This window comes from Podarcis tiliguerta, assembly GCF_965153285.1.
Source record: "Podarcis tiliguerta genome assembly, chromosome: 11".
Classification (NCBI taxonomy): domain Eukaryota; kingdom Metazoa; phylum Chordata; class Lepidosauria; order Squamata; family Lacertidae; genus Podarcis; species Podarcis tiliguerta.
The window spans coordinates 34,334,167-34,359,899 of NC_139544.1; the positions used below are offsets into that span (position 1 = coordinate 34,334,167).

At 46.0% G+C, this 25,733-nt stretch overlaps 1 protein-coding gene and 1 long non-coding RNA gene across 12 annotated transcripts in view; both read left to right on the top strand.

The window, feature by feature from the left end:
* ARHGEF28 (Rho guanine nucleotide exchange factor 28) overlaps nt 1-25,733 on the top strand; it is a 136,093-nt gene that overhangs the window by 97,803 nt on the left and 12,557 nt on the right. For all 11 annotated transcript variants that reach the window (XM_083403621.1, XM_083403614.1, XM_083403618.1 and 8 more), the window contains 7 exons: nt 6,572-6,754; nt 7,555-7,686; nt 8,822-8,907; nt 9,841-9,879; nt 9,979-10,026; nt 11,834-12,316; nt 13,668-13,968. In XM_083403621.1, the coding sequence (XP_083259747.1) occupies nt 6,572-6,754; nt 7,555-7,686; nt 8,822-8,907; nt 9,841-9,879; nt 9,979-10,026; nt 11,834-12,316; nt 13,668-13,968 (1,272 nt within the window). The remainder of the gene's footprint in view (nt 1-6,571; nt 6,755-7,554; nt 7,687-8,821; nt 8,908-9,840; nt 9,880-9,978; nt 10,027-11,833; nt 12,317-13,667; nt 13,969-25,733) is intronic.
* Nucleotides 13,977-22,831, top strand: LOC310660156. The gene is made up of 2 exons (XR_014503251.1): nt 13,977-14,894; nt 15,963-22,831. It is a non-coding gene; the product is annotated as an uncharacterized lncRNA (long non-coding RNA).

Consider the following 25,733-nt stretch of genomic DNA (forward strand, 5'->3'; position numbering starts at 1 on the left):
GAGGTGGAGTAAAGCCAGAGTCTTAAACTGGTGTACAGGGGGCGGGGACTCAGATGGAGCTTCGCCGGTCTAAAGTCTAGACGTAGAGCTGGAGCGCTGCGGCGTGGAAATGGAAACTGTACTTCAATAAAGACTTTTGTACATAAATACCAGCCAGCGTTGGTCCTCTGTGAGCTGGGACCAGGAGCCAGCTCTGACAGTAAGCTCCATCCCAGAAAGATTTTCCACCAAGAACCTCGCAACGTGAGTCTACGTAGCGAGGGGAGAGAAGTGGTGCTTTGCGAGCTCACAAGAATCAGACAAGATGACTACAGAACAGGAATGGACAGACCTGCGAAATGCTGTGGTTCAACTCAACGCAGAGGTGCGTGCCTCCAGAAAAAGGGAAGAGGAAATGGATACAGTCTGCAAGGATCTCCAAGCCAGGTTGGACATGCTCACTAGACAAGGGCAACCGGGACACAAACCAGAGGGCATAGGGCTGGGGAAAAGGGGAGGCAGTCTGGTATCCCATTTTGACGGGAGTTTACCACAGTACCCTAATTTCCGAGCAGACTTGCTCTTTGCGCTGAATCTGCTGGAAAAGGACTTTAGAGATGAAAGAGAAAAAGTGGGGTTTATCCTATCCCATTTGCATGGGGAAGCCAAAGCGTGGCTGAGAAATTTATGGAGAGATAATGATCCGGCGCTCCAAGATGCGGATGCGTTCATTAAAGCGATGGATTCATGTTTTTTATCGAAGATAGACGTCGATCTTGCCAGAAGAGACATACATGGTCTCAAACAAGGCAAAGCCAGTGTAAGGCAGTATCATGCCCGCTTTTTTGCATTAGTCCACGCGCTGGGGTGGGAGAAGAATTCTGCTCCAGTCAGAGACCTTTTCTGGGAAGGATTGAATGCAAATGTGAAAGATGAGATTGCAAGGGGAGAGAGACCTAAGACCACTCAACAAGTGGTTCAGAGGGCGCTGGAAATCGGCGTGCGTTTGGAAGAACGTCCATGGAACAGAGACGAAGGGCGTTGGGGACGTACACCAGCGAAAGCACCTCCCCTTTTTCCCAAAGATGCAGCGCGTGCGCAATCCACACCCCCCCAAGGAGGGGGGGAAGAACCGATGGAGATTGGAGGTGCCAGGGCTCAGTCAGCTACCAGAGCCTTCCCACCGGGAGCAGCCAAAGCGAAGCTTCCTAGAGGGAACAGGAAGTGCTACATCTGTGACAGTGCCCAGCACATGGCGAAAGAGTGTCCCCAGAGGCTCCATAAGCACACTGCAGCCTCTGCAACAGTATCAAACCCAGCTTACCAGGGAGAACCACTGCAGGGAAACGGCAGAGTCTGGCTGGAGGAAGAAGCACTGGGGTCCAGCCAGACAAGTCAGTGAAGCAATCCCCAGAGATTTTGCAGCCCACAGACCCCCTCCCACCCAAACCAGTGGTGCAGCTTACAGCGTCTCTCCAACTGCCCAACGGAAGCACTCTGGAAGTGCCGATCACCATTGACTCCGGCAGCAACGCCGACTTTATAGGACTGGATTTTATTCAGCAGCACAATATACCACTGCTACCAGCCACGCTGCCCCTGAAGGTTGTCACGGTGGATGGCAGAGACTTGTTAGGGGGGCAGGTGGTGCAACAAACGCAGCCACTGGTGATGCGGATTGGAAATCACCAAGAGGTCATCAGCTTCAACGTCACCAAACTGTCGGGCACGCCGGTGGTCTTGGGCATGAGTTGGCTGCACAGGCACAGTCCAGCATTGGCGTGGTACCAGCGCCAACTGACCTTCGGTTCCTCCTATTGCGCGGAACATTGCATTCTTCCTAGCCCGGAAGAAGGAGGGGAAGACACGCAGCTACAACTAAGCACGCTGCAAGCAGTGCCACGCAAGTACGCAGCGTTTTTGGAGGTTTTCTGCGAGAAGGAAGCGGACAAGCTGCCTCCCCACAGGCCCTATGACTGCCAGATTGACCTCCTACCAGGGGCGACGCTGCCAGCCGGGAAATTGTATTCCATGTCTGAAGACGAGCTGCAGGAGCTCAAGGAGTTCATAGACCTCAACTTGAAGCGCGGTTTCATCCGGGAGTCGAAAGCAGCAGGGGGCAGTCCTGTATTCTTTGTGAAGAAAAAGGACACGCCCCAAAAGAGGCTTGTAGTGGATTTCAGGCTCTTAAATTCAAAGACCAAGCCCACAGCCTTTCCTATGCCCAAAATAGATGACCTGCTTGCAACGGTGAGGAAAGGACGCGTTTTTACAAAGTTGGATCTGCGAGGGGCGTACAACCTGATTCGCATACGGGAGGGGGACGAGTGGAAGACTGCCATGTTCACGCCCCTGGGCACATATGAATACAGAGTTATGCCCTTCGGTTTACAAAATGGCGCCCACTGTTTTCAAGCCTTCATGCATCACGTCCTGGCGGGTCTCCTCTACAAGAAATGCGTCTGCTTCTTGGACGACATCCTGATATTCTCGGAATCTGAGGAGACCCACGAGGGGGACGTCAAGGAGGTTCTGCAGCGACTGCAGGAGCATCGGCTATACGCCAAGCTGGAGAAGTGCCAGTTCGACAGGAAGGAGGTGGATTTCCTGGGCTACAAGCTGTCGGACAAGGGGCTCGCCATGGACAGCGCCAAGGTTCGCGCAGTGTTGGACTGGAAGAGCCCGCGCAATCGGAAGGAGGTCCAGCGGTTTGTGGGGTTCGCCAACTTTTACCGCAAGTTCATCAAGGGGTTCGCAATGCAGACAGCGGCCATTACCGACACGCTCAGCTCCAAGAAGAAGAAGTTCATCTGGACGGAGCAAGCGGAGCAGTCCTTCCAGAACCTTAAGCGTCTCTTCTCGTCCGAAGGGCAGCTATTGCATGTGAATCCCGGCAAACCGCTGAGAGTTGAGACGGACGCCTCAGACAGAGCCGTGGGCGCCGTACTGTTGCAGGAGGACCCGCATGGGGACTGGAGACCGTGTGCCTTCTACTCTAGGAAGCTCAGCAAGTCAGAGCAGAACTACACCATCTGGGACAGGGAGTTGCTGGCCATTCATGCAGCATTCAAGGCGTGGCGGCACTTCCTCATCGGGGCCAAACACACAGTGCAGGTTCGCACGGATCATAAGAACCTAGAGTACTGGCGCACGGCAAGGTTCCTGAACCAGCGGCACATCAGATGGGCAGAGTTCTTTGCAGATTTCAACTTCAGGATAGAATACATCCCGGGCGACAACAACATCATGGCAGATGCACTGTCCAGAAAGCCGCAATACCTCGAAGAAGCGGCACCAGCAGCAGCCAAGCACATTTTCACCCCGAAAGCGTGGGCGTGCGCTTCCGCAACCGTGGACCTGGAGGCGGTCCGTCGAGCACTGCAGGAGGACTCCTTCGCACTAGCCAAGATGGAGGAGGTGCGCAAGGGAACGGTGAAAGACAACGAGTTCCAAATACGGGACGGATTGCTCATCCGCAGAGGAGCACTCTATGTACCGGGAGACGAACTCCGTGCGAAAGTACTGCAGCAGTTGCACGACGCGCCAACCGCCGGGCACTTTGGCAAAGAGAAGACGGCAGAACTCGTTGCCAGAGATTTCTGGTGGCCCAAGATGAGGGGGGAAGTCGCGGAGTACGTCTCGAGGTGCGACACCTGCCAAAGGGCCAAGTCAGTGCACAAGCCTCCGGCAGGACTGCTCGAACCGCTACAGACCCCGAGCGAACCGTGGGAGAGGGTGGCCCTGGACTTTGTCACGGATTTACCCAGCTCAAGGGGTAAAACGGCAGTGCTAGTGGTGGTGGACATGTTCACTAAAATGGCCCACTTCATTCCGTGCGCGAAGGTGGCCACGGCAGAACAGACCGCCAAAATGTTCATAGACCACGTCTTCAGGGTGCACGGGCTGCCACGGTCTATCTTGTCCGACAGGGGGCGCCAGTTCATTTCGAGCTTCTGGCAGAAGCTGATGGGTTTCCTGAACGTCAAGATCAACCTAGCGTCGGCGAGACACCCGCAGACCAACGGCCAAGCGGAGCGCGTCAACGCCATCATGCAGCAGTACCTGAGATGCTATGCAAATCAACAGCCGACGACATGGGTGGACTACCTGCCGCTCGCTGAGTTCGCTTACAACAACACGAAGCACGTGTCCACAGGGGTGACGCCGTTCTTCGCCAACAACGGGAGGCATCCCAGAACCTTCCCGGGGTTAGAGAGACTGGGGGAAGGGGAACCACAGACAGCGGAAGTCTTGGCGGCAGAAAGTTCACGAGCAGCTTAGGAGGCAGTTAGAGCTTGCAAAGCACGCATACAAACTGCAGGCTGACAAGCACAGGAGGGTTGGGGAAGACATACAGGTGGGAGACTGGGTGTGGTTAGCGGCCCACGCAGTGCCGACCAGATCCTTAGCTAAGAAGAAACTTGGACATAAGCAGCTAGGACCTTACCTAGTTGAGGCACAGATCAATCCGGTGGCCTTCCGGTTGACACTTCCGGAGGGATCCAGAAGGCACCCAGTGTTCCATAGGTCGGTGCTCACGCCCTACAAAGCACCTCACCGATTTCAGGCGCAGGGCACGGCACCAGACCAGTATAGGGAGACCCCCCCGAGGAGGGAGTCGCCAAGAAGGGAACCCATCAACCAGGTCACAGAGATTTTGGACTCGAGATGGGGGGAAGAGGGAGTAGAATATTTTCTCGCAAGGGAAGGTACCCCGGCCAGCGCCAACAGTTGGGTGCCGGACTATGCCCTGGACGAGCCTCTCCTCAAAGAGGAGTTTCATGCCTTGTTCCCACACAGGCCCATGCCAGCCGAGTATTTCGACGACTGGCTTTTCACACCCACGCTTTCTACCAGCACATTCCAGGGATTCACCTCGGACGAAGAACCAGCATTAGAAACACGTTCACCGGAGGGTTCGCCCTCGGGGTTTGCCTCAGATCGCTCGTTTTGGTGGGACAATCGAGGAGAGGAGAGGTGGTTGAGGGGCCCTTGGCAGGCAACGGACCCAGAGGGGAACGAGGGTGTGACGGACATGGACGTGATGGGGGAGGACGTTGGGTTCGAGCATGGCGGCACGGAGATGGAAGCAGAGGAGAACGAGGTGGCCGGAGACACGGAGGACGAGCCGGATTTATCTCACTGGATGCACGCCACGGGGGACGAACCGTATCCACCATTCACCCCCACAACGACGGAGCACCCAGCACCCCCGCCGGAGGAAGGGGAGGGGGGAAGGGGGGGCTTCGAGGGGGGGATGGATGTCAGGGGTTCAGGAGAAGAGTCACAGGAGAGGGAGGAAACGGAGAGCGAGGGGGAGGAGTCTGAAGGAAATGTCAGCGATGACAGTAGTCCGAGGTCTCTGAGTCTCTCCAGTGACTCGGAGGATTCACAGAAAGGGGCCCCCATGGTCAGGGCAAGGGGAGTGCCCAGGGGGACACCTCGGGAAGAAGGGGGCAGAGGGGACTCAGAGAGTAGCAGTTGGAAATCAGGGCCCACGTCCCCCCCAGAGTGCAGTAGGGGGGAGGAGTCCCAGGCATCGGGATCAGGTGGAGCGCTGCCAGCGGGAGAACGTGAGGCAGGATTGACCACACCTCCGTCGGGGAGTGAGGAAACGGTCATTAGGAAAGTTAAACGCGCGCGCGCGCCAAGTTCAAATGTACAGGAGGGAGGCACAGTGGGCAGCCCGGGAAGAGAGCCAGGTCCTAAAGCCCGCCGAAGAGAGAGGGAGGAGTCAGGGGGGTCATCGTCAGCCTCAGAGGAATCCAGGGAGACAGGGGCCCCGGAGGGCAGCAGGACCCAGAGGAGAAAGAAGAGGTGGAGTAAAGCCAGAGTCTTAAACTGGTGTACAGGGGGCGGGGACTCAGATGGAGCTTCGCCGGTCTAAAGTCTAGACGTAGAGCTGGAGCGCTGCGGCGTGGAAATGGAAACTGTACTTCAATAAAGACTTTTGTACATAAATACCAGCCAGCGTTGGTCCTCTGTGAGCTGGGACCAGGAGCCAGCTCTGACACCCTAGTTCTCTTGAAATAAAATGGCTATTTTTAAAAAAATGCTTGGTGTAAAGAACACCCATCTACCTTGAGCACAAGGCATGCCTCCGACATTCACACCTGTGTCTGCCGCCACCCCTCAGTTCACCCTGACTTCTGAGTAATAGGAACTGCCAATGGCATTCCAGCAGTGGGGCACCTCTGGCTTGCAGGCAGTTGACAACAAAGACCCTTTAGTCTACCTTCACAGAACTCTTTCACAAGCCCCTATCGCCACATGGGAGCCATTTCTTCATGGTAAGGTACCACATGACAACTGGGTGAGGTTGCACCACTGAGAAATGGCTGTGGCTCTGCGGGAAGGTATTCTGACATAGATGTACAATGCCTCTTTAGTGTTCTGGGCTTAGCACACTAGCGTGATGCAACTGTTGAAAAGCAACCTTATAATGATAATTATAGGCAAAAAATGGAACAGTCAGAAATCAGTTTCATGAAGCCAGATGGGGTCCCCCCTCCCAAAAGTGATTCAGCATACAGAGTAGTAAGCAATAACAATGGTGGTTGTTGGCCTAATGCATGGATTTGTATCTTGGCAGGAATTTTGAGTAACCAGGACCAACAGATCTGTAGCTACTTAGAAGATAAGCTGAATATCTATGCAAAACTTGGAGACATGAGTGGCTTTGAAGATGTCCATGTAGAACCACACCTGCTCATAAAACCTGACTCCGGAGAAACACCCCAAGTGGCCTCACTCCTGGCAGCTGCTCTCAAGGAAGGTAAGGCTCCATCCATGGGCATCCCACTCTTCCCTGTGGGCATGTCCTCTCCTTTGTTGCTTGTCACACTTTCCCACATTTTTGTTTGTCTCTTGTAAAATCATCACATTCAGTGACTACTGTGTGGTTGGTCACTATAGTACAACAGCTGCTATTAAGCCGTGGCTCAAAGTACCAAAGTACCAGTTATGTGAATCTAAACCTGGGGAGCCAGCATCAAAGTGCAAAAAAGGTCTCTCTCTCTTCATGACCCTTTCTTGATATGCACCTCTTGAAAGTATGGGAGAAAGACCTGTTTCGCCTCTGGTGTTCTAGACCAAGGCTTTAAAAGACGGTTGGCTAAACTGTGGCCGTCCAGATGTTATCAAACTACTGTTCCTGACATCTATAACCATTCACCATGCTGGCTTGGACTGATGGGAGTTGTAGTCCAACAACATCTGGAGAGCACCAGCTGTTTTAGGTAAAAGGTTCAGGAGAACAGCCTTCTTGCTAAATCTGTCACATCATCAAATTACTACAGTGAGTTTTCTGATTCATTACTCAGTTTGTTCACTTCAGATTTTAAAAAACATCATGCTTATAAGCTGCTCATTAGAAAGTCGATACACCAATAAAGGTTAAGGAATGCAATGTAAAAATAACTTTAAACGATTCCAATAGTCACTCATAGTTGTTTCACATGGAGAAGAAGAAATAGTTCATAATTGATATAAGGGAAACATGCATTCACCAGCATTAATTAGAGGGGGATACCTTAAATTATTGACTGAAAGCCTAAACTTACTTTCTTTCTACAGCGGAAAACCTCCATGCGGCTGTAAGATTATCACAGATGAATGAAACAGACCTCTCAACAGAAGAGAGTACTGAAGAATCGAGCATGACAGAACGTCTTGGTGAAGCTGAAGACTGCGAATCTTTCACTGATTGTTAGTAAGCATTAATACCTTTTAATTGTCCCAATGCTAAATTTACCATGCTTATTCCTTTAATCCTTTTCAAAATGTAATGCAAAACAGGATCAGCAAAGAAAAGTGCTGCATATTCTGTATCCTTACTTGGGGCCAGTTCATCCAATAAGAGGAATCTCCACATAGGAGTCATTTGTGGAAATACGTTTTCAGGACTGTCCTGTAAATCAGTGGCAAATTTATATTGCTTTTAAAATATTTCCTCTTGTTCTGTGTTGCAACTTCACTAAATAATCTGATGTGTAGTGTGTGACTTTCTGATTTGCTTGAGTGATGTTACTCAGATATTTAAAACTATCCCTTTAAAATGTGCATGGCAATTTATTTTAATACCTTCTATTAACATTTATTTTTTAAAGGACAGATATTCTGATGAATGTTACAGTACAGGATGGGGCCAGTTCTATATTGTGGGCTGCAGCTGTCATAGTAATGTCTTCTAGGCCTCTAAACACTTGATGTGGTAGTCTCCAGTTCAAGCACAAGCTCCCATGGTTTATAGAGGGTAGGGCTCTTTGTGTCACGAATGTGTTTACATACAAACTACAAGCACACTTTGATAAATCATGTGGACAACCAATATTAGGCATGGATGCCTCAACAGTCTGCATGACCCTGTCCTCCACCGTTGAAAAACAAAAGTAAAATTATTCAAAAACAGACACATAGATTTGTGTATCTTTTCTTAATTTGCATACTTTATGCACATCACAAAATTCCTGTTGGCACAGAATTACCATATTTGTTGTTGTTGTTTTTAGAAAAACAAAAACAAAAATCAAGAGAGTTTGCTCAGTCCTCAGTTGCATCTATCATCAATCTATTTATTATTTGTTTTGGTTTTAAAATGTCAAATACAATTGATTTTTGAAGATAGTGCAGAGAGACAAAAAGCTGAAAATGCAGGTATCACAACTGGGGTAGTAGAACTCAAGAAAATGAGTTGGAGAAGTGGGACAAAAATGGAAAAAAGGAGGAAGATAGAAAAGTGCAGGGGAAAATCTACGAATAATTTATGCTGAATAGTTACATACGTGATACACTTAATTTTGTACATCTGACTCCTGTCTTTTCCTGATGGTTTAATCATTAGATACAGAACTGAAGGGGGAGAGAGAGCCTTGTGATTCAGATGTCAATGATGCAAACAGCTTCACAGAAGCTCACATGCTGGATCAGGTAAGCTACTTGATCAAAGCCATGCACATGGTGTTTCTGTTCAGGAATATCAAGGCGCCAAATCTGATACACGCAGTGCCCAGTCCTTTCCCCCTGGTTATCGCCTTCTACCCTAGGGGTGGTGAATCATTTTCATCCTGATGGCCATACTCCCCTCCAGGCAAATTCCAGGAGTCACATGCCATCAGTGTGCAGAGCCACACTGTGGGAAGAGCAATACGTGTTTGCACATGAGGCTGTTCTTTTCCACATTCGCCCATTCCTTTCCATGCTCTGTCAAGGCAACCAAGAAGCCTTGTCACAGCTCCAGGTTAGTTCAGCCAGGCAAATATATGCACGGAGGGTGTGAAACAGGGCTGATGGGGGCGGCGGCAGGGGGCAGCTTGGGAAGCTTGTGACCTGGGGGAATCCTGAGGGCCAGATAGAGCAGCCTGGAGGGCCTGAGTCCCCCCCATACTATACCCCCTATAGCCACCTTCTCCCATAGCTGTCAACTTTCAATTTGAAAATAAGGGATCAGCAGCCTCACCTGTCCTGGGGACAGTCTACGGGATATCTGACAATCCAGGATAGCAGCAGGAAGCAGCAGGAAACGGCACTGGAATAAGGGAATTTCCCGCAAAAAAAGGAAGGTTGACAGCTATGCCTTCTCCAGACCCCCTACTTCGCCTTGCCACAGCACTTTCATCGCCTGAGCAATTTAAATAAGCAACCACCTTAAACAATCCTGAAATCCACTTACTTCTTTCGTACCAAGAATGCATGATTAATTTTGTAGCACACCATTTCTAGCACACTCCATTGCTTAAAAAAAACACCCCACAACCCCCTGACATTTGCAAAATACAAGTTTTTAGACATTGTAAGAGACTTACCAGAAGGTGGCAGTCTAGGTCTACTACAAAAAAAGCTAACCTCATTGTATGTTTGTAGGAAGGAGGCAAGCATTTTGCTGCTTCTGCGCAAACGGAGGTGAGTTGCTTCCATTACAAAATCTACTAGTATTGTTTGCCTTGGAACTTAACTGTATTTTGTAAACAACAACGACAAACATTTCTTTTCTTTCTTTAGATTGTACAGACTATCCAGAATTTAACCCGCCTCTTGTACAGCATCCAGGTATTGACGAAATTGTGTGTTTGTTGCCCACAACTATCTTTTTTTTTTTTGAGAATTAGAATGAAACAAATATTTTGGCAGAAATCTGTCTGTTTATAACACCCCCTTCACTGGTCCTGGAAAGTATGGGCCTGATCCCATCCTCGCTGTGCAGGGCCCAGCAAATGGAGGTACAGAGCTGTCCAATGGCCCCTTGCTAGTTGCCGCAGGCAGGGGAAAGAGTAGCTCACGCATGGGCTACTGCCGGATGTCCCGCTGGCCGGAGCAGAGGGCATCCCATTGCCATTCCGTTTCTCCCCTTGCTTCTGCTTTGGTGTTGCTGTTGGAAGTAGTGTGACCAGATGCAAGAGGACACCTGTATCTTTTAAGAGTTGTGCGGAAGAGAGAATTACAGCAGGAGCAGTTTGCAGAGTGAGCTGCACTTGCTGAAATTCCCTCTTCCGCACAGCTATTAAAGGTGCAAGAATCCTCAGGCCCAACTGGGAAGCAAATTGGGATGATTTTCTGGACCCAGAGATGCTTCACATCAGCAACAGCCTTCTCTGCCACCCACGCAACGCTTCTACTGGGCTATCCTCCACTCTGCCTCCACCCTCCTAGAAAAAAATGTCAAGATGCTTTTGTTTCATTTTGACTGGGTACTAATTTAAAGTTACTTGTATGCCTCCTCCCGGCAACTCCTCCAGCCGAGCTGGAGCCAAACATATTGCTCTGCTTTCTTGTGGACCACTGAGAGGGGAGTCTTTGTCATCTGGGCAGCCCAGGGCCTCCATGCACACTGCCCAAGCTTGCACCCCAGGGAGCTCACGTTGGTGCTGTCAATGCAGCAGTTTGACTTCAGCCCCTGGAGGCGCACTCCATTGTCCCTCGAGACAGACAGATGCCAGCCAGTTGAAGTCACCACTTCCACCACACTTCTCAGTGTCTGTCTTTACTCTTACATAAATCCGCGTCTAACACAGGAGTGGCTGGTGAAGAGGGGGAACCACAGTACACCTGTGCACTACCAGAAGCAGCATCACTATGGGGTGTGTGTGCAAGGTGATGGGGAGGTTGGTGCTATGTGTGCACACTGGCAGAAGCCTAGTTTGGCCCTGTGGATGTGCCTGCACAGTGCTGACCTCCCTGCCACCTCACCTCACCTTCCCTCTCCTCTCCAGTTAAGCAGCCGTGACACCACAGCCAGGAGGTCAGGCACATGGAAATTCCCCTGCCTTCCTACCACACCTGAGCTAGCAGGGCATATAAAGGAATGAGGCGGAAACAATTTAGCCAGAAAGCGGTTCTGCTTCTTAGCAAGCAACCTGTCTCGCTTGAAGGCTGGACCATCTGTTCACACCTCTTGATGTCTGTGGGATGCAGGTGATGGGAGATGTGCCCCTGTCTTCTGAGAGGTGGGGGGGTCAAGCACAACATCCTTCTTTGGACAGACGGGGATAGACTCTGCACCTGACTCCAAAGGTGGGGAGGGTGGAGCAGTAGGCATAGTGGGAGCTTCAGAGCCAGACCCTAACAGATGCGCAGAGGGATGTAGAGCCTTGGCGACTGATGGAGTGTGAGAACAGGTTGAGGGAAATTCACCCCCATTTGGATCCTCCCCAGAATTGACAGGATCAAGTGCCCCTGGATGAGGCAGTGACCTCCCAAGCCCTCTGGAGTCTTTCCTAGGGTCCCCCCCTCCAGCTGTGGTCAACCCATGACATTGATTGCACCTGTCCACTGGGAGCAAGGTTTTAAATGCTGTCCCTTCCATTTGCACCTTGAAGTCTACTGGAAACTGATGCTCTGTTTGTCTTTTGGGGAAAAGGCAGCCGTAACCATCCAGGACAGCCACATTGAGATCCATAAGCTGCTCCTGCAGGAACACGAAAGGTCCAGCTGGAGTCCCAGCTTCCGTAGCACCTCCCTCCCGGAGCAAGAAAAGCACCGGAACTTCAAACCCAAAGAGGAACTCGCGAATATCCAGAAGCTGAAGCATCAGTTCCAGCAAGAGCAGCAGCGCTGGCACCGCGAGTGTGAGCAGCGGCAGCAAGAACACCAGGTGAGAGAGACCTGCTTGCTGGAGAAGGAGAAAGAGTGCCTGAACCGAGAGGAGCTGCTTTGCAAAAACCAGGGAGAGCTGGACATCCAGCTGCAGGATTACCAGCAGAACCTGGAGAGGCTGAGGGAGAGCCAGAGGATGGTGGGGAAGGAGAGGGACACAGTCAGGCTGCAGCAGAAGATCTTGCGCCACTGGAAGCACAGCCGCCAGAGCAGCCTGCCTGCAGTGATCTCCCCAGGGAACAATGAGGTATGCATCTTCTCCAGAAGAACATTACTTGGGCTATCTAGCACTTTTCCTACTTGCCTGGCGCACATTAGCTTAGGGATCATCACCCAAGCCCTCTGAGGGAGGACAGTTTCATTGCCCCTGCGTGGCAGAGGGGATGCTGAGGCTGAGAGAGAGCCGTGTGCCTCCGAACCAACGTAGTGAGTTCATGGCTGAGGTGAGGTGTGAACAGGGACTTCTCCTCTCTCATCTCATTCTCTCCACTACTGCATTTGCCCCACTTACTGTATCTTGTTTAGGGCAGCCTTGGCCAAGCCGGTGTCCTCCTGATATTTTTGGTCCCAAATGAAAGCTGAGGCTGATGGATATTGTTGTCCAAAACATCTGGGGGGGGGGGCACCAGGTTGGTGAAGGCTAGTTTATGCCATGAACCACCCTGTGAAATTTAGTAAATAAATAAAATAGCGAAACAGGAAATCAGAAAAGGATATTGGGGAAGTACTAATGGTTGAGATGACTGATTCGAGGCCAAGGCCTTTTTTGCAACATCCCTACATCTATGCAAGTGTGGCGTTCATACGGAGCCCCCGGTCGTCTCATGGACTATTGACCAGTACACCACTAATCTGCCACCAACCAGGTCCTACCTGGTAAAATCACTTCAGTCTCAGTCAGGTTCTCAAGGTAATAAAGAAGAGTGTATTTTATTTCAGACACAAACAAACTTTTACAGCATACCAAACGTTGTTACTCTTTACTTTCTTAGTCCTATTTTCCTCTCTCTATCTCTTCTACCTCCCCTCACTCAAGAACCCACTGCCCTATCCCTCTATTTCCAACTGCCTGCCAACTGCCTGCCAACTGCCTTTCCCAACTAGCCAACCCACTAAAACCAACCAACTACCCACCAACAACTCTAACAAACCTCAGCTAAGCCTTTTATACACATGTAGGCTCCACCTCCAGCTTTCCTATTGGTCTACACTTTTAACCCTTTCTTTTCCCCCTGTACAGACAGGCTCTAAATGAATGGGCAAACACCACAGCAAGTATGAGTAGTACCATTCTGACAGGCCTTGCTGTTTAGAGAAGAGAGGGTGATGGGGAGCAACCAGAGAACAATCCTAAACATGTCAATGCAGAAGTAGGCTTCCCACAGAAATAGGTTATATTTTCTCTTGCACCATGTAAACTTTGCTTCTCTCTGATTCTCTTCCTGGAAGCAGATGGATAAGACTGGTTTTTCTTATGAATCTTTGCTCTTGGGGGAAGCTGGTTGATGATAACCAAGGTGTGAGAAAGGGATGTATCGTCAGAGGATAGGATAGAGCTTTGAGTTGCTTAGATTTCCCTTTTCATTTTCTTTGCACAGATCATGGGGCACAACCAGTCGGACTGTTTTTGTGGTGAGAATTCAGTCTTCCTAAATGAAGCCATAGTACAGATGTCATTAAACCGCCTCAACAGATCGAACTCATCTCTAGTTTACCAGGACAGTGTGCGTGGCATGAACCTGCCAAATTCAGATTTAACAAGGACTCCTGAAAACCAGGTCAAACTCAACATGGACATTTCTTCCCAGCAAGCATTCATGGGTGATCCCTCAAAATCCAGTAGACTCTGCCATCATACTCTCTCCTTCAGCGCAGGTCACACAGATGCTTGTAACAATTGTAAGTGATCCTTTAATTAGCTAAATCTGGTGAGCGACATTAGACAAAAAGCCGTATTCCAAATGTTCTGTGGTCTGGCACAGATTGAAAAACCCTGAGACTCCCTACTTAACCTACTTACGTCGAGCTTCTGCCTATTATGGCTGCTGAGAGAAGCATGAACTCAGGACTCCTTTCACCCAAAGTGAGAAATATACTAAGGACCAGCACTTGACGGTCCTTGTAGGGCAGTGCTTGGCCCCTGGATTCAGAGGGTGGGTGGGGTGGGTGTAGCAATGTAATTTAATAGCAGGCTGCTTTGAAGGTGTGAGGTTGTAGCTGTGTGTAGGGCAGCGTTTCACATGAACTTCAAACTCCCATCCAATTTAAGAAGTTGCTGTTCATGGGTAAAAGGGAGAAAACCTTTTGATATGCATAAGAAGAATTCAGATTGTGAATGTGGAGTGCTTAAAGAAAAGTAAATTAGTTATTGACTTCATGGCAAATTGTTGTTTTCGGTACAGAAACTTTATGAAGGGCCTTGGGGCAAGTTTCTACAACTGCAAAGTGGAATACTAGATATTACATGCTTTGCTGAAAAGGCATGTCAGTCAACTTAAGAGCAGGACAGAAAACGAGTGAAAGGAGATTACATTCATGCTAGGCTAATCATTGTCTTCTCTTGTGCAGATAAATTAACAACCAATTTGGATAATTAGAAAAAGGAAGGAAACGAAAGCTTATATCAATGTGCCTTGAAAACAGAATAAGTTCTATTCAATTGACATGTCTGGCTGGATGCTCAGTGCAGTAACCAGATATTTAGCCAAGACATGGGCTGAAAATGAATCACATGCATAGTTAAAAACATAATGGAAATTGGTACTTTTTTTGATTGCCAAATGAACAACTTTAACATTTATTGGTATTCAGCATCTTGCTATGGTGTTTTAACTGAAAGCTTAAGAGAGAGAGTCTATTGTGAAGTATAGGCTTTATGGAAATATTTATGTAGTATAAACTGGATTTTCAGAATTACATAAACACAGTGTTGCAATGCCTAAGGAGTTCTCCATGTGTTGGTCGTGCAGCTTTCTGAAGCTGAGTCTGCAGTGCTGAAAGGGGATGGAAGCTATTTAAATAGGGCTACCCTTAACAGAAGAATTCAAACAGAATTCATACATTTTGTTTCCTAAAACTGAATAGGCTAAAATGTACCACAAAACCTATCACTTATACAATCTTTTTAGACTTCCATCAGCACCTCTGATGATCCACCATTTTAACCACTTCTTATGCATTTCTTAACTTTATATTGCCTTTACATCTCTTAACAAATCATCCTTCCCCTTCTCCATTTTTGCAATACTTCCAATAATACTCCTCACAAAACTTCTTGCAAATCTACAAACGTTGTCTGCTCTTCACAAATACTTTTCAAATAGTCTGTAAATTTACTCCAGTCTTCCGTGAATTTCTGGTCCCGCCGATTTCGAATCCTTCCTGTTAGTTTACCGTGACATGCTTTTTCATTTCTGGGATTGTGCAGTGTGTCCTCTGATGCATTTTTCCTGTATCTCCCAGTGCTGCTGCCCTAGAACAACAAAAAATGGGAGAAAAGATTCTGGGATGCACTTTCAAACAGGGAAATGGATTTGCAAGACAAGGTTATGTCAGTCCCAGCCCAGAAACTTTGCAAGCCATAGGATTGTGGTTACGCCGGCAGTTCTGTGGTTCGGGTGGCATGTAGCTTCTGCGTCAAAGCAAAACTGTACAAGCCAGTTGTGCATTGCTGCACAGCTAATGTTAACATGATCCCACCTTTTCCAGCCAATGTGGTGCAGCTTAAAGCAGCTTTCCTCAACCCACGTGCTCTCCAGATATTTTGGACTACATCAACCCAGACCATTTGCCATGCTTTCTGGGGCTTATGCATATTTTAGTCCAAAACATCCGGAGTTGTACCCAACAAAGTTGTCCCCATTAGCACTAGGGTATCTGCCTATACAATGGAGCATCCTCTCGTCTCCTTGCACCCCCATAATCTGTTGTCGGGGGGTACCCAGAGCCGATTGGGGAATATATGAAGACAGCAGGGAGAAGGTCCCATTGCACAGGCAGATTCCTTGCACTGACAGGACAACATTGTTTTATGCAGCCCCTGGCAGTATGTCTTTCTGTCTATGCATTTAATTGAACAGTACTAAAATTTGCAGGTAAACGTGCTGTCTAAGGAGCAGGTGTTTGTGCTGCCCATACACAGATAGAGCACTGTGGAAGTATCTCTGTATTATTTATTGGTGATGGTAAATCTGAGCCACGTCTCAGACCTCAGAATACAATGTTTCATGTTCAGCTGTAATAAAGCATCAGTTGCAGGATTTTTAGTGGAAATGAATCGGGGGGGAACATCTCTTGGGGAAGAACATCCCTGTTTGTTTAAGACAGATGGCAAATTGAATTAAGTCATATGACATTTCAGTCCCAATGTGCAGAAACATTATAGTCACACGCACTGGGAATATTTCAACCAGCAAAACTATTTCTATAGGGTGTTAATTTGTAGTGGATCCCGCTTTTCATGCTAATCTTCATTGAAAATCCTTCCTTCAGTCATTCAGGTTAGCCTCAGTGGATGAAGCAATATTATGCAGCTTTTATCATTATGGTACTGACCGACATGTTAGCTGCATAGACTTGGCTTATGTAAATAGAGGATTTCCTGTGCAATTTTAACCTTCCATTTTCTAAAGACTTTTAAAACATTATTTTTTTTTAAAAAAAGGAACTAAGAAAGAAAGTTAAACTAGTATCTTGTTTCTCTTGGAGGGAAAGGGACTGAATGATCATATTGTGGTTTTTGAAATGCTTTCTGGCCTCTTTACCATAGCAGCCCATTAGGTGTTTGCAAAATGTATGACTTATTGATGTGGTATGAACTGTTAACTTTTTTAAAAAGAAAAACAGCACAATGAGACAAAGCTTCCTCAAGTGCATTTGCAACAGTAGTTTCAATGATGTCAGTATTTCAGAGGGAATCATTAATTGCCCTTTAGGCTGAAGAGACAAAGGTAACCCTATATTTTAATGTATTACAACCATGTACATTTGTTAAGATCACATTATATAGAAGAGCCATGTGGGCGCGCATAGAAATTATTCATTTCCCCTCAGCGTTTCTTACATTGCAGATTTTAGTCTACATATTTTAAAAATCACCCAGAAAAATAAGAATGATGTGAACTTAACTTATCCCTTCCTTTCACACTGCTGGGTTTTATTAAATTACGGGTGAATCGATTGGCATGCTTGATATATATGGTTGTATTATAATCTTCAACAAAAGTAACACAACCAAGATGAAGGATTTTATTTTGTGATCATTTCAGAACTGTTCTTTGTCACAGAACTAATAAAACTAGGCTGTGGCATGATCTACTTAATCAGCTGTGTTTTGTAGAAGGTTCACAGCACAGGAAAGAGGCATGCATAGTTCTAGAGAATTTACTAAAAAACGCCCCCCCCCCAAAAAAATCCTAGGTTAACTTTACACAGCAAATTCTCTAATCTTGATAACTAGTTCCTGAGCATGTAAATTGAGAGTACAGTGGTACCTTGGTTTATGAACTTAATCCGTCCCAGAGGTCTGTTCCTAACCAAAGTGTTCTTAAACCAAGGTGCACTTTCCCATAGAAAGTAATGCAAAATGGATTAATCTGTTCCAGACTTTTAAAAAGAACCCCTAAAATAGCAATTTGACATGAATTTTACTATCTAACGAGACCATTGATCCATAAAATGAAAGCAATAATCAATGTACTGTACTATAAAATAAATAAAACAGTATAGTAGATGATAAAAATGAAAATTAATTTTTTTTCTTACCTGCACTGATGATAGTCATTGTTTGGATGGGGTGCTTTTATCCATTTCCGCAGTCACACAATCAATCAAACAATCAATCAATCAGTAGCTGAATTGGGATCCACACAGATTCCTCCCCCGATGCGGAAAATGCTCCCTAGAGCATGTTCCTCCCGCAGCAGCACGGGGGGGGGGGGAGAGTTGCGCGCCCGCAAACCAGCTGGTTTGTGGTTACGCAGCTTCCCTCGCAGCTGTGGGAAAGGCCGTGATGACCCCTTCTCCGCTGCCGGACAACAAAAGTGTGGCACTCAAAACAGAGGTGCACCCCTGGAGTACGTTCGGATTCCAAAAAAAGTTCGCAAACCAGAGCACCTTCTTCCAGTTTTGAAGTGTTCATATTCCAAATAGTTCATGAACTAGGCTGTTTGTAGACCAAGGTACCACTGCAGATACATCAGGGTAGATATGAAAGTTCTTTGGCATTGCATCTGTGTCATAGACCATCACTTAAATTTCCAAAGGCGTATGTGCAAAATAGCCCTTACTTATTGGACAGTGCCATAGGTAAAGCTGTACTTTTTTTGTAATATGAAAGTTACATAACTCAAGGGTGTGAGTACCATTATTTTTTCGGTTTTTAAGGTTAAACTTGCTGCACTATTTTGAATATTACGGACAGACAATCCCCAGTGTCCTGTGTTGCTGGGCAATTGCTCCACTTATTTCATCTTTCCTAAGTCCCTTATACAAAGTGTTATGAAGTGTTGGTTGGCACTGAGGTCTCTAGTCCAATGCTAAATAATGAATACCTTCTGAGCCTACAGAATATGCCTGCTAGGTTTCATTGATAATGCCAGTGAAAGTTATTGCACCTTACAAAAGTGGCTCTGAATATTCCCAGCACTGGGATTTCAATTGCTGTTTTTCTTGCGTGTAAACTCAAAATAGAAATTGAGTGGTATTTGTATGTAGGTGGTTGGCTCTAGGCCCTAGATGACCAATTGCCTGAGAACCTCTGTTACGTAACTGTTGAAAACAATGGGTGAAATATTGAGCGGGTTTTTTTTTGCCATGTCTTCAATAAAATTTGATAAGGACTCAGCTTCAAGATCAGTGAAAATAAGACTCATCTTATGGGAAAGCTAGAGAGAATGCCGGAAGCAAGCTGTAAATATGCAAATTGTTGGGATAGAAAGATATGGTGGAAACTTGTTTCTCAGATATTACACCTTTTAATGGGAGTAGTATCCATAGGTTTCTTTTAATAGTTTATCAAAGTTTTATGCACACTTCATAATGCACTTTAGAACTTGGAACAGATATACGGTGAATAAATAATTCATCCTAATGGCTGGGGAAACCCTTTGTGGACTATGAAATTTTAGAAAATAGCAAGTAGGCACAATATAATAATAAAACCATGATACTTAGTCACAAAATGTACTTAGCTCGTTTTTTAAAAAATGCCATTCAGTTTCAATTATTTATGTTAGTATTTTAGGATATTCCAGGAAATGTCCTATTGTTTTCAGTATACAATAAGGAACTTGGGTGCAATCCTGTTGACTTCAGTGCATTTTACTATTTGGCTGGAGTCCTGAAAAACCTTATTTTATGACAGCCACACTGACCTCAATAACCCACTCTGGAGTGGTTTGAGGACCATAGGGTTGAGTGTTCCCCTCATTAAACTTAGAACACTTTTTATTGTGATTTCTGAGAAAGTTGTACTATTGCTGACATTTGGGGTATATATGTGTGTCTTAACATTCATGAGTTACTCCCATACTCGGAGACACCCAACATAATTTTTCACTAAAATAATAAAATCCATATAAAAACATAAACAAACAGGAGCAGCACAAACAAACATGCCATAAAAATGGTACAAAATACCATCACTAAAAATGGCTGGCTACAAAAAGACTCAGTGTTAAACAGCCAGCCATTCAATAAATAAGTAGTGAAAACAGTAGTGAAAAATTAGCATTTATAAAACCTGGACCAATATCAGCAGCAACCATATCACAACCTTGACCTGAAATCTTCCTTGGGTGTCTCCTGCCCTGATGATCTCTTGCTTGTGAGCCTCCTGCTGGCCATTGACTGTGCTGGAGTAATTGGAGACTCATGGAGATACTGGAATAATGGGATTTTGGTGTAAGCCAGCAATTCTGCATTTTTACAAACTTTGGGCTGTATCAAATATTAGTTCTGCAAGGAATATTGAAATCGGCTTCATTAATTTTAGTGGGTCTACTTTGAGTAGAACTTAGTTAGATGTAACCCAGTGTGATTAAATCCTTTTAAGCACGTAACTATTGGACTCAAATCCATAGGGAATGCAGGGTTTCTGATTGTGGGGAGATTTCTAGATGGATTTGGCCAAATGCCCCCTTCAGGTCTTCTGGCTCAATGCCAGGAAGGGAGCGGTGGAGCAGACAGATGTTGCTGGGTGGTGGCATGTGTCTTCTCATGGCCCCTACTTGTTTTAAGATTTCCTCTACAGGTATAATGATGGAAGGCTAGAGGGCTTATGTATATTGTTGGGAGAAACTATGATCTAAGGGTTGTGTGTTACCATGGCAGTGATTTAGGTTCTACTACTGAGAAATAAAACACCTTTTCAGCTGCCCCAATTCCAGGCATGGTCAGCTCTGCCATAAGTTGGAACGTTGAGATACAGGGCAGCGTGAACAATGTCTGTGGCTGCAGAGTTAGCCAACAGTTGTGATTTCAGATCAGGGGGTCAAGTTCTCTGTCTTCTTTATTTTTTCTGCTTTAATTCAGAAAAGCTTATGTGCTGGGTATTGTGATCAGCAGGGCATCCCATGGCATGGAAAGCCATCCCCATACCCTGTGATAGATGTATAGAGATGCATTTAAACATTCCCCAGTTCATTCCTTTATTATTACTGTTATCCCTTATTGAAGCCCAGCTGTGTTTAATGAGCTGGAAATGAAGCAAGCCAATAAAACATGTGTTCATTGTTAGAAGAATAGCAATTGGACCATGTGCATGCGTGTGATTGCACAGCCAAAACTTCAAAGCTTAATATAAAGGCAGTTTAATGGAGGGGGTCATGCTTAATGAATTTGGGGAAGCAGGAAAAAGCCAGCTGGTGGGCAGTGTCCCATATGAAGGTGAGGCCAAAGGTGAGTCACGTCACAGCAGAGCAGGGTTTCAAGGAACACTTAAATTGCTCTTGCTGGTGCTCATTGTGTGGATGAAACACACATTTTCTTTAAAAACCTATTTCCAAATTCCCCAAAGAGCCGTTTGTAATCTGCGCATTGCGGAAAGATTGGTTTGGGCCTAGGCTCTGGTAAATTTCTCTTTAACAATTGCTATGGGGTTTAATTGCAGGTCACCTCCAAATGTTAGTGGCATCAAAATCCACAGCAAGCATTGTATGGCAAACAGTGAGCTTCAAACATTACAGACTTACACAATGGATTTTTTTCTTTCTTTTCAAGGAGCTTCTCTAGATCCTATAGAAAATATTCAACATTTGCATCTGGAATGCTGTCCAAATTCCATGCTCTCTAATCATCAAGTCACTCTGCACTGTGCTATGACTGTGTCCTTCCATTCCAAGAACATATAATTTATTTTCATTCATTTTTGTTTGATTAATGCACTCCCCTTTTCTAGCACACAGACGCACCTCTCCTGTCTCCCCCATTGCAGCTAGCCTGCCATAACTGTCCTGCAAATAGTGGCAAAAAAGCAAAGGTGAAAACATATTTATCATTCCAACATGCTTTGGGCCTTACTGGCCCCTTTTCAGGACAATTCAGGAAATAAAGATTTGACATTTAGATGTGCTGCCTTTTCTTTTCTCACGCTACCTTAGGACGGCCTTGCCCCCAAAGCTTTTAGCTTGTATTTCTAATCCCTTTTCTGGGATTCCCATTTTTAGCTGCTTTTTGTTCTAGCTGCAGCAAGGCTCCCACCTGCCTCACTTGCTTTTGTACGATTGTTAAGTTACTGAATCAGGATGGGGGCTGTTGTCATGGTAACGGCAAGAGGCAAGTTGCTTCCAATTCTCCGCAGAAATAATGGTCCCTACACAGCCTTAGGGCCAAACGGCACATTGCGGGAGACATGGAATGACTTGGAAATTACACACCTGTTTTGCACTTTCTCCCCTCTCCCCTGTAATGTGTGGTTTCCCTCCCCCTCCCCCCAGCGCTTGCCCGTGATGTGATATCTTCACGCTGTGCATTTCCCAGGCCCTGCGCAACATCATTAGCTGCTGATGCTGCCAGAGGGCTTGACAGCGTGATGGGTAAGCGAAGTCACATTTGTTAGGTAAAGAGAGTAGAACGTGACACAGGGAGGCTGTCACCTTGGGACTGCACGCAGGTTACAAGTATGTATGTTGAATGCACATAAGCAGAATGAGATGGTGCCCCTATTCCTAAGACTGATCAGCACAACCTCCACAACTGAGAACTCTGCCAAAAGCAGAATTCCTTGATTGTGCTTACTGTATGGATGTCTGTTGCCCTTACGCAAATTATGCTGAACGCATTTCGGCTGGGAGCAGGGCCAGTAGATCAGTGCTGCTTCCCCACCACATATGCATGTTTGCAGTGCAGTGTAACATATGTGCATGACCAGTGCTGTTTTTCTAGAAAAAGAGGTGCCGGAGCTCAGCATGAACGCCTCCTTTGTTCTCTTAGAATGGGAATGGTGACCACCTGAGAGGTGCTGGAACTGAGTTCCGGCTGAAAAAAACACACCCTGTGCGTGACCCTAGTGTCTACTCCAATGTAGGCTGTTAGGTATAATAAGAGTTCCTAATGCAATATGGCCAGCAGAGGGAGAAAAACGTTCTGTCATTCACACGAGGCTAGAAGCTGACTGTGGAGGAGATGAAATGGGAGATGGGTTTTCAGGAATGCAGTGGGAATGGCAAGAGTTGGGTGCATTATTACTCACTTATTAACAATTTCTCATTAAAAAAGAGCTTCATCTCCAGATGAGAAGCCACAGCTTGAAATAAAAAAACAAGTATCCAGCAATGTTCAGTTGCGTGATTAAAATAACAAGTTAACAGAGATTTGAAACCACATCAAAAGCCAATATTCCTTTATAAACAGTGATATTTTAATAGTTTCTTTAAAAAACCAAAAACATTCCCTCTGTTTAGCAGTGAAAGATTAAAAAGGCAGATCATTGCCAGGCTTACAGCCAGTGGGACCCCATTTATTTTTGTGTCAGCTAAAGACTTGGTCCAGAGACCTAGTTTTCTAAATAAATGGGAAGTAAAAAAGAAAGCAGCCATGATGCTTTTTTTCAAAAGCATGCAATAAAACAGGGTCAAGCATGTTGGTCTGTGAATTACATGTGGGTTATATCACTAAAGACTACAGGTGGGGAGGGATCACGTGACTGAATATGTCTCTGTAGCAATTAAATTCCATGCACATAGAAAACTAGTATTTTAAAAATAGTTATAGGGCAGTTTACAAAAATAAGATAATATGAAATATAATACATTATAAGCAAAATGTTTAAATAATTCTAATCATAGAATCATAGAGTTGTTGAGTTGGAAGGGACCCTGAGGATCATCTGGTCCAACCCCCTTCAATACAGGAATATGCAGCTGTCCTACACAGGGATCGAACCTGAAACCTTGCCATTATCAGCACCAAGCTGCAGAAACATTATTAGCAGCATTAGTGAAAATGACGTATCTGACTCTAAAGTTAGGGCGAGGTGCACCTTGTTAAGAAGGCCATTCCACAGATGCAGAGCCACCACCAAAAAGGCTCATCCACATGACCCCACACTATGCATCTCATTAAATATAGTGGCTGCCAGGAGAGTTTCCTCCATTGATCTTAATGCGCAGGCAGGTTGACTCAGAGGAAGGCATTATCTCAGATACTTTGAACCCAAGCTAGTTTTTGTGTGAAGGAGCATTCAGTCATGTGATCTCAGTGGAACAGACCCGGCAGAAGTCTTTCACCTCCGTGAGCACTAGACCCAAGCAGTGCTGCATAAGGATGGGCAAATCTTAACAATTCCATACATGTTTTTGCAAGCAGTTCCCCCTAATATAAATGCATCTGTGTCTGTTATTTTCACCATAAATAGCTGCATTTTTACACACACTTTCCCCTAATTATGTACCCTTTGTACATTTCTTTGATGGGAGGAACTGCATTGAAAAATAAGAAGTGTAAATATTGAAAGATAGTTATGATTCAGTTCCAGCATAGTTTCAGGAAGTGAAAATCAGGTATTTTAATTGGTGGTGGAGAGGAATGAACCATATTTCTCCCTCCTTTCTAGTGGTGCCATTAGGTAATTTTAGAGTGGGGATCTTCTGGGGAACTCTATAGATGACAATGTACTTCATGCCACAATGTGCTTAGCCAGCCCCACTGCGTTTGGGGCCCCCTTGCTCATTTTGGTGAATGGACCCCGGATTTCTTTCCTGAACTGTTGCCCTGATTGACAGCACTACTGTGTCCAAGTAAGAGAAGAAATCTCTTCTTGCATCTTCCAGGGTGACGGAGCCCCTGGGAGGAGGTCTGCATCTGTCCTCCATGCATCCAGCTGAAGGTGAGAACCAACTCTCTATGTTCCATTTGGAGCCTTGATTTCATCAAGAGTTTCCAATAATGCCTACAGAGTATTCACATACACACCTGTATGCATGTGGAGTCCATTCTTACCTCTGGCTGATCATGATAAGGTTTGGTGGAGACACTGTGTATGTTCCTCTTCCTGTTCCACGTTCTCAGTCAACCTGGGTTTTAAAAGGGAGAAAATGGCATATACCGTATTTTTCTGTGTACAAGACGCCCCCTATTTTGGAGGGCTCAGATTTAAGAAAATGGGGGGATGTACCTGTGTATAAGACACCGCCTACTTTTTGACATTATTTTTAAGGGAAAAAAACCTAGTCTTATACATGGAAAAATACGGTAATTGTTAACGTGTAGTTAGTGACAAGGCCTCTTGCACAGGAAGTTATCTCTCTCTTATGAGATTTGGTTGCTGTCTTGCCCCTCACCGTGAATGGTTAAAATTAGGAAGTAGCAATTTAAGGCTTGTGCAAATCTCGGTACCAAACCAGTGACATGTGGGAAGAGCCATATGTACAGTGGAGATGTTTATTTTCTTCTCTGCACAGATACCCTCTTCCCTTTCTTAGTACAGTTTTGGAAGATGCTATTTAAACTCTCCCAAGTTTCAAATACAGTTTCTGATAAGTTGGGAGGGGGGAAGCCTAAAGTTGATGCTGTCAACTTATGGCTGCCTGGTGGTAGTAATGCCCGGATGGTATTGAAGCGACAGCTGAAACATTTTAAGCTTCTTGCAACTCCGCCTGTCGAGCTGATGGGTGTGCTGTTGAGCTAGAAGGAGAACTCAGCCGTCTCAAAGTCATAATAAGCTGCCCGATGGAGGAAGACAAATTAAGAGTGAAATCTAAAAGTAAATTGAGAAATATTAAAACATGCACACATATAAGCTTCAGGTGGACTTAAGCAACCCAACATCCCCCTCTCATTAACTGTTATATTCTTAGCTTTATGACATTTATATCCTTACCTTCCTTGGAGTGTTCAGGGAGGTTATACGCTCTTTCACCAGCAGCAAGCACCTTATAGGTGATGCTCATCATCCTCCCAGATGCCCCTATCGGACTGAATGCACAGCCACCAAGGCCAGTGCAGCTTTTGAGGGTTGAGCCTCCAGCACCCTGTGCAATGTCACAATGGATCCTGGGATGCACCTCTCAGTTGGTGTATACTGCAATGCTATCCCAGGACCTTTTGCTGCCCAGATGCACTTTAGAAAAGCTTGCTATACCATTCAGCCACCAATTTTTGCCTTCTTCCCTCCTAAGGCTTCAACCATGCCCACATTTACCTGGTAGTATTCTCCGGAAAAATAA